This window comes from Branchiostoma floridae, chromosome 2, assembly GCF_000003815.2.
Source record: "Branchiostoma floridae strain S238N-H82 chromosome 2, Bfl_VNyyK, whole genome shotgun sequence".
Classification (NCBI taxonomy): Eukaryota; Metazoa; Chordata; class Leptocardii; order Amphioxiformes; family Branchiostomatidae; genus Branchiostoma; species Branchiostoma floridae.
In genome coordinates this window covers 7133407-7146883 of record NC_049980.1, presented here as the reverse complement: position 1 = coordinate 7146883, position 13477 = coordinate 7133407, and the positions used below count along the sequence as shown (strand labels likewise).

Here is a 13477-nt window from a genome sequence, read left to right as displayed (position 1 = left end):
TGACGTAACATAGTCAGTTTACAATGATGACGTGACAACCAATATTCCACAATTTGAACAGCAGAAGCGTAATGTCTTTTATTTTATCACATAAAAGGACGTTATAGAAAATACATGCAAATCTTCCCTTGACAATCTTCTTAACAGCAAACCAAGCTTTCTTTGCCAAGGGCTTTGGCCACCATAGGCCTGTGCTTGACTGACTACGAATTTCGTGGGGGGGGGGGATTTGGCGGACTGACTTTCCTAATCAATCATTCCTCATTTTGCCGAATTCTACGGTCTATAACCCCGTAAATGCCACTGTTTGACGTACATAGTGTTGAATATTTTACTACCATGTAAACTACACGTACTGAGAGATAGATTTACTACTATTTGGTTTAGCTGTGACATTTGGTACAAGATGAATGACCCGTGCAATAAAATGGAACGTTAGACTCAGCCAGCTACCGCAGTGCGCTCAGTGCACTGTCTCCCTAAGATATGTCTCCGACTTTTAAAAAATGCCCTCAATATCCTTGTGTTGTAAAAGGAATCGCTCATGTTGTCGTAGAAAAATGAATGAACGGTAAGATGTGTGTAGCCTGTGGTGGGGACGGTTTAAACTGTCGACAAGCTACTTACGTCTGTATTACACCCATGTAATTGGGGCATGGTACATATGTATTTCCCCCAATTGCAGGGATTGTACTTTAAGTCTCGCGGTGGGGTGTATATGTGACAAAACACCGGGATAGAGATGCAGTGGGTTTTCCATTGTATCCGCTTAAACATTCCATGGATGGTTCACCTTCTATGCACGCATTCAGATAATCAATTTAACATTATATCAAGGACAATATGGTAGGTCAAAGCAGGGAAGATAAAACGTGAGAGTGAATGTTTTATAAGGATGAGGCCTTGAGTGGTCGCCATCTTGTGACGTCACGGTTGTATTATCTGAACCACCCCTTTAGATATGCGCGGGGCTTTAATGGCACCTCGGCGGTTCATTATCGACTCAGTGTGAATAAAGGGTACCCACTGTAAAATCAAGATGTTTATGCGCATGGTGACATGGATATATGCCAATCATCACTGTCGTTATAGCTTACAACACACGGGCGGATGTTATCCGTAACGCCATCTAAAATATGCCTCATATTCAATAAATGGGAAAATACTTGAGAGATATATGAAAGAATTCGTGCTATGCTTTTATCGCCACATCAACGATCACTTGCTGATTGAATGATATGAAGGGAGAGAGTTATCATCATATTTCTGTTATGTAGGGAGGAGACGAAGCCACGAGGGACGTTTTGGGGCCACCCTATCGGTAAAAGGGAGATATCTGAAGACAGAACGTATCTAAATGGATCATAGAGTGATCACAGCGTTCGATCGATGGAGAGTTTGTGGGACCTCTTCTCCCTTGTGGTGCGACGGCTGTGATGGCACTACAGATAGACCTGTGCGCATATTTCAGTGTTGTTATTCCTGCGTGTTAAGCAATAACTCAGAAACACTGAACTGTAACGAATAGTAGAGAAAATAGAATAGATGCGGTATATGTTAGCGGTGAAAATAACATTGACTGGAGAAAATTGTTTCTATGAGACAAAATGTACGCATATTTCATTGTTGTTATTCCTACGTGTTAAGAAATAACTCAGAAACCCTGAACTCTAACGAATAGTAGAGAAAATAGAATAGATACGGTCTATGTGAGCGATGGAAATGACATCGACTGGAGAAAATTGTTTCTATGAGAGGAAATGTCTCATTTCTTTTCTTGTTATGTTGTTATTCGAACGTAATACGGAATAATGTTGAAACCCCAGAGACCCTGACTCGTACGCAAGATTAGAGAAAATAGAAATATATGCTCTATACTGGTGCCAACAATGACAATAAGATGAGAAATGTTTTTTATGAGACAAATATTTCGCCACACTTCAAATTTCACACTAAGTTTGCTGTAATGTTGTGATTCGAGCGCCTTAAGAATTAGAAATAATTGGGAAACCCTTTCCTTATACTCAATACTATGAAAAAAATAAGAAAAAGATACACTGGCAGCAAAAAGACGAATAAGATGCGTCTATAAGACAAATTATATGCCGTGAGACCTTGCCATTTCTCAATATTAAAGGAATCCAAACTGAATTATGAGTCACGTTTCTAACGTCTCATTATGTTATTATATCCGCTATAACGTACTGTGTGAAAACTATCATCACTTACAAGAATAGTGACACTGTCTAAGGACAAAGGATGACTAAATTTGTTCCCGGTACTTGGGATTGTTGTCTGTCCCTGAATGACGTGTTGTCTTCGCTCAATCTATAACGTTAGGCAATAAGATAACATGGAAACAACTAGTCATTAAGGTAAATACAACGTGTTTTTACACCAGTAGCGCGTAGCGTTAGTGTCAATGCAAGGAAAATGTCTCACTGACAAAGTAAAGAATATTGTCATACGCTCTAAATCTCGTTCAAACCTGCGGAAGGTGATCATAGTACTAGACACTAGTAGTCTGTTTGTGAAAGTCGTTTTGTTGGAGTTGATAGACCATAACATTACGTCACAAAGTACGCCTGGACTGTACGATTCCCGACTTTTTATTCCTCTCAAACAAAGGATTTTCTGACCCATTTTACCGTGTATTATCTACACATCATCTCTATATGATCTTAACAAGAATATAGAGTGAAAAGAAAGATATGTGCTGGAATAAGTCGCTACGTTACGTTGGATCAAGCCGGTTGAATGCAAACAAGAGTCGACAAGGGGGATTTGTTTTCACTACAACCTCGACAAACAGCGAGATCACGCAACGTCCAAAGAAATCAAACAAAACACCTTTTTGATACTTGACGAACATTCTCAATATTTCATGTGTTGGCCGTCGAGTCATTCACAGACGGGTGAATAGTATGTTTACGCAAGGTCGCCTACAAAAACAATTTATGGTGTCTATGAGCTCTGAACGCACTTTGTGCTAATGCGTCAGAGCAAAACTGAACGGTTCTTGGCTTAGTAGTTTGACGAAACGTACGTGAAAAGATACGACGTATCATTTGGCAATTGTTCACCTGCTGTGTTAATTTCTATGCTCGTAAAATGCCACCAATATGCCATATAACACGCAAGGAGAACGCACACTGCTGTGTAGATAGTGGCTTGATTCTGTTAGCGTAATACCTCAAATATATAGAGGATTCGCATGGTGTACTATGTACAATGCGTCAAGCACTTACACTACCTGAAATAACCTTCCTTTTCTTGGAACAACGATACTGTCCTCTGTGTTACCACCATTATCGTGTTAGAAGCATGACAACAACAATAGTCCCCCGCGCCCTGACACCAGGCAAATTCCAGCACAGGGTTCGATCAAACAGGTGAGATCGCACAGGTGAGGGAGCACCGGCTTTCCGTGTCTTATTTTTCATAGCTGGAGTCCACAGATAGTCCTATCATGTCATAATTCTACCTTCTGAATTTCACAGATAGTCTGAAAGGTCACAGTTGACTTAAACGCTACTTAGCCACTGAAGAGAAGACAACACCTTGTAAGCCGAGACTCACAGGTGAGGCAAGAACAGCACCGCGGGTTTGGGGAGAGGTTTGGCGGAATGTGGTGCGACTTACCCCGAAAGGTGACTTTGGCGACCCGGTCTCCCCGGCCGCGGAACGGACCCACGCAGATGAGGTGAAGAAGCAGCGCCATGTTGGGTCTCCGACATACACGGGCGGCCGCCCTGGACTGAGGGGTAGTCCGACTGGCTCGGCGAGTGGGAAAATTGCTGGCCCCGCGGCGCCCGGCCGATGAATTATTCAAGTCCTTCGATCCGCGATGCTCAGATACGGTTCAGGTGACTTGCGTCACAGCAGGGTGAACTACCTGCCCCTCCGCCAGGAGACGCTTCTTATCGATAACTCGGGCCAATGGAGCTCGAGATCTACTTAGACTACTAGTATGTGATCATCTTTTTAAAAAGTCAGACATGTATTTTTCTGTTGGCCTATAAGATAGTGAACACGAGTACTTGTACTCAGTTTAAATACCGCTTTCTCATATGAACACCAGCAAAGCGCTAAAGATTACCGATAATAAAAAAAAATTCTCTCCAATTTCTAAATAATTTAGCAACAACACTACGTCATAGGAAATATGCAGTATCGTCATTGTGGTTTCGATAACTTTCGATAAAATGAGCTGGAGGTTTTTGTGATCTTTTAACAATAATTCTGTCATTTCTGTTTAAAGAGCTATAAGACAGTGAACATAACGAAGCTAATATTTGTACTTCCTTCAAATACCACTTTTCACTAGTCTCTACCAGACTCCGGATCGCTGGAAAATCGTAGAAATGGAACAAATAGAGAGGAATATAACCGGCCAGGGAACAGCTCGCGGTCGCGTTACTGTTGCCTAGCAGGCTATATTCCTCTGGCCGGCATACTCCTCTATTTGTACCATTTCTACGATTTTTTCCAGCGACTCGGAGTCTGGTAGAGACTAACTTTTCACTATTAACGCCAGCGAAGCGTTAAAGTTTAACGATAGTCTCAGATTCTAAATAATTCAACGATAACACTAACGTTACGTAAGTGGAATATATTGTACTGTTATCGCAGTTTCACTTTGGCGCTTTCAGTATAGAACTTAGAAGCCTAACCTAGGCAAGAGTCCAACATATATTGTTATGATATACAATAATACTTCCTGGGAGGAGATAACATCAATTCACATTTGCAAAAATGTAAATTTAATATTCTGAATAGATAAGCTATAGAACCCAAAGGTGGATCCCTAAGTCAGAGTTAAAAAGTATATTTACAACAGGGAGAAAACCCCACAGGTTTTCTTAGTCATAAAAATATACATGTACGTGTAAAAGAATAAAATCTGAAGAAAATGATGTATTTTGAACTTTGCTATTCCTTGAAGGCTTTATCTATAATTCAACATCTTCGACCTTTTCTCGTCTGCATTCTATATACTGTCTACTTTGTCCGTGACCGATGAGTGGAAAATTGCAGTTTTACAGCAAAGAGACAGGTGGCGCCTGTCACAGTGGCAGTGGAATGATTGTGGACATGTTAGATAACACATGTGATTCATCGTTGTCTGAATGCTTGGGTGGGGTCAAGGAATTAGTCTTGGTTAATTGCTTAGTCTTGGTCCACTGACAGGGGACTGACCTGTTGAATCGTTTAAGAGTGAGACAAAGGCCGACTGAGACGCGGCCGTGGGTTGGGTGTTGGCCACTTTTTCGAGCAGAGGTTAGGCTACGACTGTTTTTGACGTGTTTTAGGCTTGACTTTGTTTGGATCCACAATTAGTTTGACGTTCCTGTTAGCTATTCTTCCTGTGGTCCTACACATAACGTCATAAGATACATCAATACAATATCATTGTGATAACGGGCATGGCAGAAAGACTACAAAAATGATCACACTAAAATTACCCCAGATACATCATACATGTGTACATTAGTACTGCAAAATCAGAGAAATCACAACTTCATAGGCATTCTTTTTAAGGCTTTCTGTTTTGTACCGTCTTCTTCAACTTGGCCGGGAGGTATAAAGTAGAAGGATCAAAATTGATAGTCCGACAAAACGCACAAAAGGACATAAAAAAACAGAGAGAGCCGAACCCCTCCTTCATATTGGGTATTGACAAGAAGTCAAAGAGAAATTTTATCATTTTTTTTGTCGACGTCTGTTTCACATGATCAGTTAACCGCCGAAATGCGTACCACCAGTTTGGCATAGTAGTTACAAGGTGCGCATGTAAGACTGTACTCATGTTTGCCACCTGCCGAAGTTTCCGGGCAGGACAGTGCCGTACACCTGCAGCCGAAGGCGAGGTCACTCCAAGCAGAGGTTGGTTGAAAAAAATTGTGACCCTCTTATCGCGCGCGCTGCGTTTTTCTTTGTGCGGTCCCAAGGAAAGAAGTCGAGCCACATGAAAAGAAGGTCACAGTCTTCCAAGCCAACCTCTGCTTGGAGAATAGAAACGAGAGAGTCCTTACACCCCCCCCCCCAAAAGTTGATAGTTCGTTCCGGCCTTTGTATATGTAGGAATTCCCTCTCGGCACGCGCCACTTCTTACAAACCCGTTGATCTTGTTGGACGACTGAATTGTAAAAGTGGCGGAACTATCTCAAGTAATCAATCTTTTGTTTGCCATCAACATTCTATTTACGACCCGGCGAAATCTATTGGTTTTCATATTGAAAATGTGGACGGCATTTTCGATAAATTGTTGGAAGACTAGAGCGCCATAGCATGTAACTGGGATGGGGTGAAAATTTGTATTTTGCTGTTTTATTATTTAGAATTATCGCATATCTAGAAACACTATCAGAATGTAAAACAGGTGTTTGCATTGAGAGGTAAACATTAAAGATGAAAAGAATAAGCCTAAAAATTATACACAAAGTCTAATGGTTCTGCCTCAATCATGTCTATAGCATAATGATGTTATGGAGTTAGATTACTGTCTAGGCCTGTGGGGTCGGCCCTTTTAAGGTAATGTTCTAAAAGAGATCCTGTAAGGGATGGCATTCGTCATTTCGGTTGGTGACGTAATGCCAACGGCCCCATGTATGAGGGAGCTTCAGGTGTAAGCCTCAGACCTCTGCACGTAAAAGAACCCAACACACTTATCGAGAAAAGTAGGGTTAACTCAGTGTGCCAGGCTGAAATACACAAGCCTTAGGAAAACCGCATTGCACTTTTTGCTAACAAAATATGCTTCGTTCTCAGTCTTAGTTTGGAACACTCGTACCATTACATACTAACTCATACTTCTGTGAGACTCACACATATGTGTCCTTCTGTGAGACTTATGTATGCAGGTTTCATCGACGATGCTACATTTCTATTCTTACAACAAATATATATACAGAAGAGAGACATTCTGTGGCCGTGAAACAGGACATATATTTACAGAGGCCCGCGGCCTGTGCCCCTTTGCCGCGGCAACTGTTGACATAATGACAGTTCGACTGTGCGAGAACTTTACCCCGCCTTGTCAGCTGGGCCATTCCCGCCAACACTCCCGTACGTGCAAAATGTCGTCTGCGTCTGTGCCAAGAATTTGACCGCGTCTTTCTCTCTACTATAGGATGGGATGGACAGCGATTTGGCTGAAGGTAAGGGTCTGTAGGACTAGTAACCTCTTTGTTTTTCCCCTGCTGTGTTGCTTGCCACACGCTTATGGAGTCTTTCGTCCATATGTACATACAAGGTCCCTTAGAAACAACCTATTTATACCCTAGCCTTTAACTACAGGGACCGGGCCGCCCCTAATAGTGGAAAATGACCGGGCTTGGGCGAGATAATGTTCAAGAATTTAGCAAACGTGAGTTTTGCACGCAGTTATTAAGTCACACAGATGAAAAGTCTTAGGTCGGACAATTTGACCCGGGCGTCTACAGAGGAAGATTTGTGTTCTGTTGTGGATGTTTGTTCGTACGACAAAGGTACCAAACAATTGTGGTTAGTGTAAAAGAACGACACTGACAGGACGTATCATGGTAAAAAGCTACCAGACTGGAGTCTTTGGTTAGACAATTTTTTTACCTGTCCGAGTTTAGGCATTTTTTAAGTATACCCAGAGGGAGATCGTTTCGGTCTGTAAACACATGTCACCAATGCAGGAATGCTTCACCCCTAGCTCAGCGTGTCTTCTTTAATTCATGAGCGTGACTGAAGGATCACTGTGTAACTACCAACACTGCTGGCATGAATTCCCAGGGTTTGCAAATAACGCTTAGAACGTGACATTGTCTGTGTGTCCCTCCTAGCGCGGGCAGTATCTCTCACTGTGTATGTGTACGTGTGTAAAGCGTGATCATGACGGTTTGACAAATGCTTTGACAAATATAGAATGTCATGTGTTTTACCTGCGCCAACACGTAAAATACGAAAGGCCATTCTATCAGTGTGGTAACTTATTTTTTCTGTCAAAGACTGATATGCAAGAAGTTTTTTGTTGGCACCTCTTCGAAGAAAATTGTGCGACTGTCATTCAAAACGCAAGAAATTTGAAAGCTGTTGACTTGGTGTGAACTGCTGTTGAACTGTTGTCTGTCCCGTTTTTGTCATCTATTCTTCACTATTCATCTAGTATAAAAGCTACAACAATAAGAACTTCTAGCCGTCTGTGTCGTCTGGATCTTCGGAGACAAGAGTTTATTTACAAAGACTGAAAGAGACAGTCTCGTTGTGATTGCCAACTCAGAAGCTTGAATTGACATTTCCCGCTTGAGCCGGCGTTAAAACCTCCTATCAACAAGCCTGGCCTCGTGTTTGCACTTAGTCGTGTGTGTTGTTCGACTTGTTGGTAGATCGCACCCTATAAGTTGTTTTTCCCAAGTTTATGTGTGTGTTTGTGTGTCTTAAGCGTGCGTGTGTGTGAGTGTGTGTGTATTTGTGTATTTATAACAGAGAGACCTTCGTCGTTAATGGCAATACCCCCATATTTTGACCTTCTCTACCGCACTGACTATTATACTGGCGCATGTGAAGTTCGGAGCTGCACATTTTATGTAGGGAAAAGACTGTGCCAAATACGATAAATGACTGTTGTCTAACTCGCCATGGTTGGTCAGGAAACGACTTGACATGGCTGTGCAGCATGGTGCACGAATCAGAAACCTTTACACATTTAACGACACCATCCCGGTGCCAAGAAAACTCAACATTCCTAGATCCTGCCAAAGACGAGCAACGGCGCAGCCAGTTGACTTTTAATGGCCACTTGTCCCCTTCGCAGGCCTCTCTCTGGGCTGAATGGCAAGTAGGGATTATTCAAAATATGGGGTGGAAAATACGCAAGAGGCTTTATTTGGTCAAGGGAGGTTATGGATCCAAATCCCCAGACATGCAACCGACTTTGTGAACTTGGAAAACTTAAGGAACTGTACACGAATTTCCTTAGCCTGGTATTCAGCCGTATTATAGCTCCCGAATCTCTTCTGTCCTCTTCGCACCGTGGAAGAGACTCGGGAGTTATGATATGACAGGCTAGAATTTCCTCACTTCTGCCAAGTGGAAATGAGTACCTTGCTTCGACAATGGACGAACCTCGGATAGGACGTTAAATGGAGGTCCCGTGTTTTAAGACAGCCACACTTCGAGCACGTATAAAAAAACCCACCACACTTATCGGAAAGAGTAGGGGCCCATCCCGGTGTAAGTGGGTAAAATATCTGTCTGCATATGTACTCTTCAGTACAAACCTTGTGTGTTGCGATATGAGTCGGTTAACTGGGAATACCATACAAACAAACAATATAAACAAAAAACAAACAAACAACAAATATTCGATCTGAAACATGAGAGATAGAAACGTTGTAAAATCTTTTCCGACATGTTCTTCTCATTTCTGTTGTATCATAATACTGTGCGTGTGAATGTAGTATCATATTATATACGTTTAATAAGATTATGGTAATAAGGTAATGCCGTATATACCTAGTACCTACCGACACTATTTTTTCATGCTCGTAATTGGAAACACATCATTCATTTTCCATGGCCTAATTGGCCTTGGCGGGTTCTCCATTAGCGAACTCGAATTCCAAAGAGACCGTATTTACTTTTGTCGTACATTCCCTGTGCACGGTCGTTATACCCCTGTCACATTACGAAAATCGATCGGACGACGATTCTGGGAGCCCCGCTTATAAAAATGAAGCACAACAATTGTACAAGGTACAAAGTATGGCTTACATGTGACATGAACGGTTTTCAGATGAAATACGCGCAACCCTCTGTCGATCTTGAATATGGTCGATCTTCCATCGATACGCCCGAAGATCGCGGATAATGTGACAGGGGTATTAGCAATTTTCAGCTACTCTTCAAGGAGACGTTCGACTCTGGCTATTTTACGTTTTAGACGTTTTTTTGACTGTCATTCTGTTTTGTACAAAATAGAAAGCCTGACAAAACACGCCTAAAACACGTAAAAAACGGCAGCGCCGAACCTCTGCTTGGAGAGTAATTTTCAACACGGTTTCCATGATTGAGATGTATGTATTTGGAATATTTCCTCTTTTTCTTTCCAGTTATTTTTGACGACTTGGGATGGGACAGCTTCTTCCCCTGCCACCCCGAGAAGGGAGTGGACCTGTCCAGAATATACGACAAACAGGATCCGCGAAGATGGCAGGAAGAAGACGGCGAACAGAGTAGCAGGTGAAAAAAACAGTGTAAAATGCTTAAAATGCATCAAAAAGAGATTTGTAATGATAAAGAGATGTTCTCTTATGATACTTGCCACAACATTGGTATTAAGATATGTTATGAAATATACTTATAATCTTAACAGACACTTACAATAACAGAAATAATCAAAACAGACATAACCGTATACCAGATTTCATTCTATTATTTGTTTTGCACCATATATGTGTAATCATATCTCTTTGCCTTTTTATTGATCAATCAATGTCGTTGAAACTCGTCTATCCTTGAATGATAGTTTACATACAGTCGTTAACACGTCCTTGTGTTTGACCTTGCACTATTACAGTGAAGACGAGGACGTTGACCTTGCGACACGGGCCCTCCCCCTGAAGTGGTACATGATCTCGGAGGCTGGCGGGGCCCGGAGCTTCAGCACGACAGAGGAGTCTCAATGGCACGGACATGATGAAGGTAAGGGTGGAAGAACGGAAGGGGAGGGGGAAATTAATCTCCAAGCAGATGGAAAATGGTTCTGTCGGCATACAGGGGGACCCACGGGCCACCTTAGGCCTAGGTCCTAGGGCCCTCCCGGGTAGTTTTCGGAAATGAAAAATATCTTAAGAAAGGGAAAAACACAGAACGTAGAAAAATAGTCGGGAGCAAAATTTCTGTATATTCCTTAGTAAAGACTTTTATTTATCGCTTCCGCTAAAATCCTGGCCGGGTCCCGTTTCGGAAACGGGTTCGACAATATGCGTCTTGTTCTTTGGCTAACGTCACATTTAGTTACAGGTAGTTACATTGCTTACGTTTCGCTGTCTCTCAGACACCTTCGTCAGAGCTTCTAACTGGAGTTCTGCTTCTCACCGCTATATGTAACCGATGTAGGCGGCGCTTTTGCGGTGAAACAACAACCCCAAACGTGACTAAGCTTATATCCCCCCCTCGTCCCGGTTCATCACTGGAGTTGACTTTCACCACATATTCACCTCAAAAACAACCACTGAATATAGATGTCTTTGGTCTTCCAGGTAGCTTGGACGACTTTGACTGGGACAACTACGTACCAGCTCGCCTCGGCCGCTACAAGCCCACGTACGCCTTCGTCCTGACGCATGGCAACAATCTCTACCACGACAAGGACGTTTCATCTTACGGCAAACGCGCCGGACATTTCCCAGCGTACAGTTCCTCTGCTCCACACTACAACACAGTCGCCATAGAGCCCCGCGACATCAAGTCTAACAACTGTTACGTTTACGAGAACTTTGATGCGGAAGAAGGAAAAGATGTCCTAAGAACTGTGAACCCACAATACCTCATGTTTCCACCGCCGGAAGACCTGTACCAGTCTTTCAACAAACCTATCAGTACCGGTGCCAACACAAATCCTTATAAACACCGGTACCAGGGCAGTAATGCCAGTATCAAACATTCCGCTGTAACTAAGAGCAGAGCCAATGACATCACAAGTCAGAAGAAAGCTGCGAGACATAGTGGTAGCAAAACAGTGAACAACAGCAGTTTGGGTGACAAAGACTTCAAAGTTCGACCAGAAACTATCGGTTTTAGGTTGAAAAGCAGACACGAAGCAAGTCACACTAACTGGACGAAGACCTCACAAATAAACGCGTCCGGTCTAGAAGATTCAACTTGTGTGAGTGCAAGACTGGGCAAAGAGACCAACAACAAGGAAAACAGAGGCAACCGACCTCCAGAAAATTCTGAATCAGATCAGAACCAAACAACGAAAAGTCACCAAAACGCGACGGTCCCTGAGGGGAAAAGGAGACGAGTTCGTCGCTTCTTTCTTGGGTATATGAAGACTTCGGACTCGCTCAATGACATAAAGGAAGCTATCTATAGTCACGCTAGGGAACAGGGAGTAGAACTAACCTACGTACGTATGATGAAGAACGAACGACAGGGTGTCGTCTTCGCTAGAGTCAACGTCGCCATCGAGCAAGCCAATATTGTACTGAAGGAGAACTTCTGGCCGTCTGATATGGTATTTAGACCGTGGTTGTCTAAAGCGAAGTATAAAGAGCAAGGAGGCACTAGGATGCCTTATATTGAAGAAGAACATTCGTTAGAAGTTTCTTGTTAAACAAGACGATCGTCATTATTGTTACATGTATTAAACGGACGTTGTGCTACTTCTTACTGAAATATATAATCTTCTGAGAGAGATCCGAGTGTCGTCTTTCTTGGAAAGTGTTTTTTTTGGTCAGACGTCAGACGTTTCCGATGGCATCCACCATCTTTCGTCAGTGACACTGAAGTGATCTGGGAGAAACTGGTCTTTGATATCCAAACTATGACCGTTTCCCAAATCATATCCAGTTGCTTGAGTAACTGCTTTTTGGCGTATCTTATTACATGTACCTGGATGTCTAACATTCGTCGACTGTTCCTGTTCTTGTTTCCATGCTCATGATAAATGTACTAGGTAACTTACCTGGCAGACAATGTCAATGGGGAAGTGCGCTGCGGTTTTATTGCTTCGATTTCAGGTGCATTGGACAGTCCTTGAATCTATATCAGTAGGGTCTGTGTTATGTCGTACCGTAGTGAGTTCTATTCAGTATAGGATGAGACTGGGGTATAGGAGTTGCGGTGACTGTGTCACGATAGGCGCCGGCTAGGTTGCAGGTATGTGTCCATGGGTAAGACCAGAACTAAAACGTTAGCATCGTACCCGGCGACCCAACACCCATCATGGGTTGTTGAAAATAGAAATTGGCCCAATAGACCGAATGATATGCCAGAGGCGTTAGCCGACCTTGGCGTTACAATTTACATCCAGCGGTGGCTTTTAAATTACATGTATATTATTCTACTATAAACTACTCTGGCATTATCATTCAGTCCAGGCGCTGTGTCACAAGTTGGCCTTTCTGCAATCAGACGGTTACGGTCAAGGGATAGTAGTGGCCGCAATTCAAAGTTTCAGCTGCCTTCTGTTCTGTTGAAGAGGTGGCCATGGAGGGGGGCAGTTAAAAAATGATACCACTTCTATCCACACACGTACAATAACATCTGCTTAGAGAAAACATATGTAGCATTTCGCCGATTCCTAATAGTAACGTTACTTTTACCAATGTTTCCATCATCTAACTCACCCTCCGGTCTGGAAGTGGGTTGCAAATTGTAACTTTACTACGGTCTGCTATCTTCGTCTGCGTATCATACAGTCTATTTGGCCAGTTTCTACAAATTCTCTAACAACCCATGGAGTTTGGTAGAGAGACAATGAGAAAATGAAAGTGGAACT

At 42.7% G+C, this 13477-nt stretch overlaps 2 protein-coding genes across 2 annotated transcripts in view; one reads left to right on the top strand and one right to left on the bottom strand.

Annotated features, from left to right (window-relative positions):
• The window catches only part of LOC118409810 (otoferlin-like), a gene marked incomplete in the record, with an annotated part of 240756 nt that extends 236728 nt beyond the window's left edge, over positions 1-4028 (bottom strand). Inside the window, 1 exon segment of the mRNA XM_035811130.1 lies at positions 3643-4028. Within this exon segment, the coding sequence (XP_035667023.1) occupies positions 3643-3721 (79 nt within the window).
• A 2928-nt stretch (positions 4029-6956) lies between these two features.
• Positions 6957-12391, top strand: LOC118431977. The gene is made up of 4 exons (XM_035843439.1): positions 6957-7160; positions 10083-10212; positions 10550-10674; positions 11235-12391. Exons 1-4 carry the CDS (start codon positions 7139-7141, stop codon positions 12308-12310), a joined length of 1353 nt encoding a protein of 450 aa, XP_035699332.1. The 5' UTR covers positions 6957-7138; the 3' UTR covers positions 12311-12391.
• Positions 12392-13477: the final 1086 nt, after the last annotated feature.

Excerpts from the sequence above, each read along its gene's own strand:
- LOC118431977 (XM_035843439.1), top strand. The coding sequence starts at position 7,139 with ATGGACAGCGATTTGGCTGAAG. Across the intron at positions 10,213-10,549 it reads GACGGCGAACAGAGTAGCAG|TGAAGACGAGGACGTTGACC; the intron begins GTGAAAAAAACA and ends GCACTATTACAG. Across the intron at positions 10,675-11,234 it reads ATGGCACGGACATGATGAAG|GTAGCTTGGACGACTTTGAC; the intron begins GTAAGGGTGGAA and ends TTGGTCTTCCAG.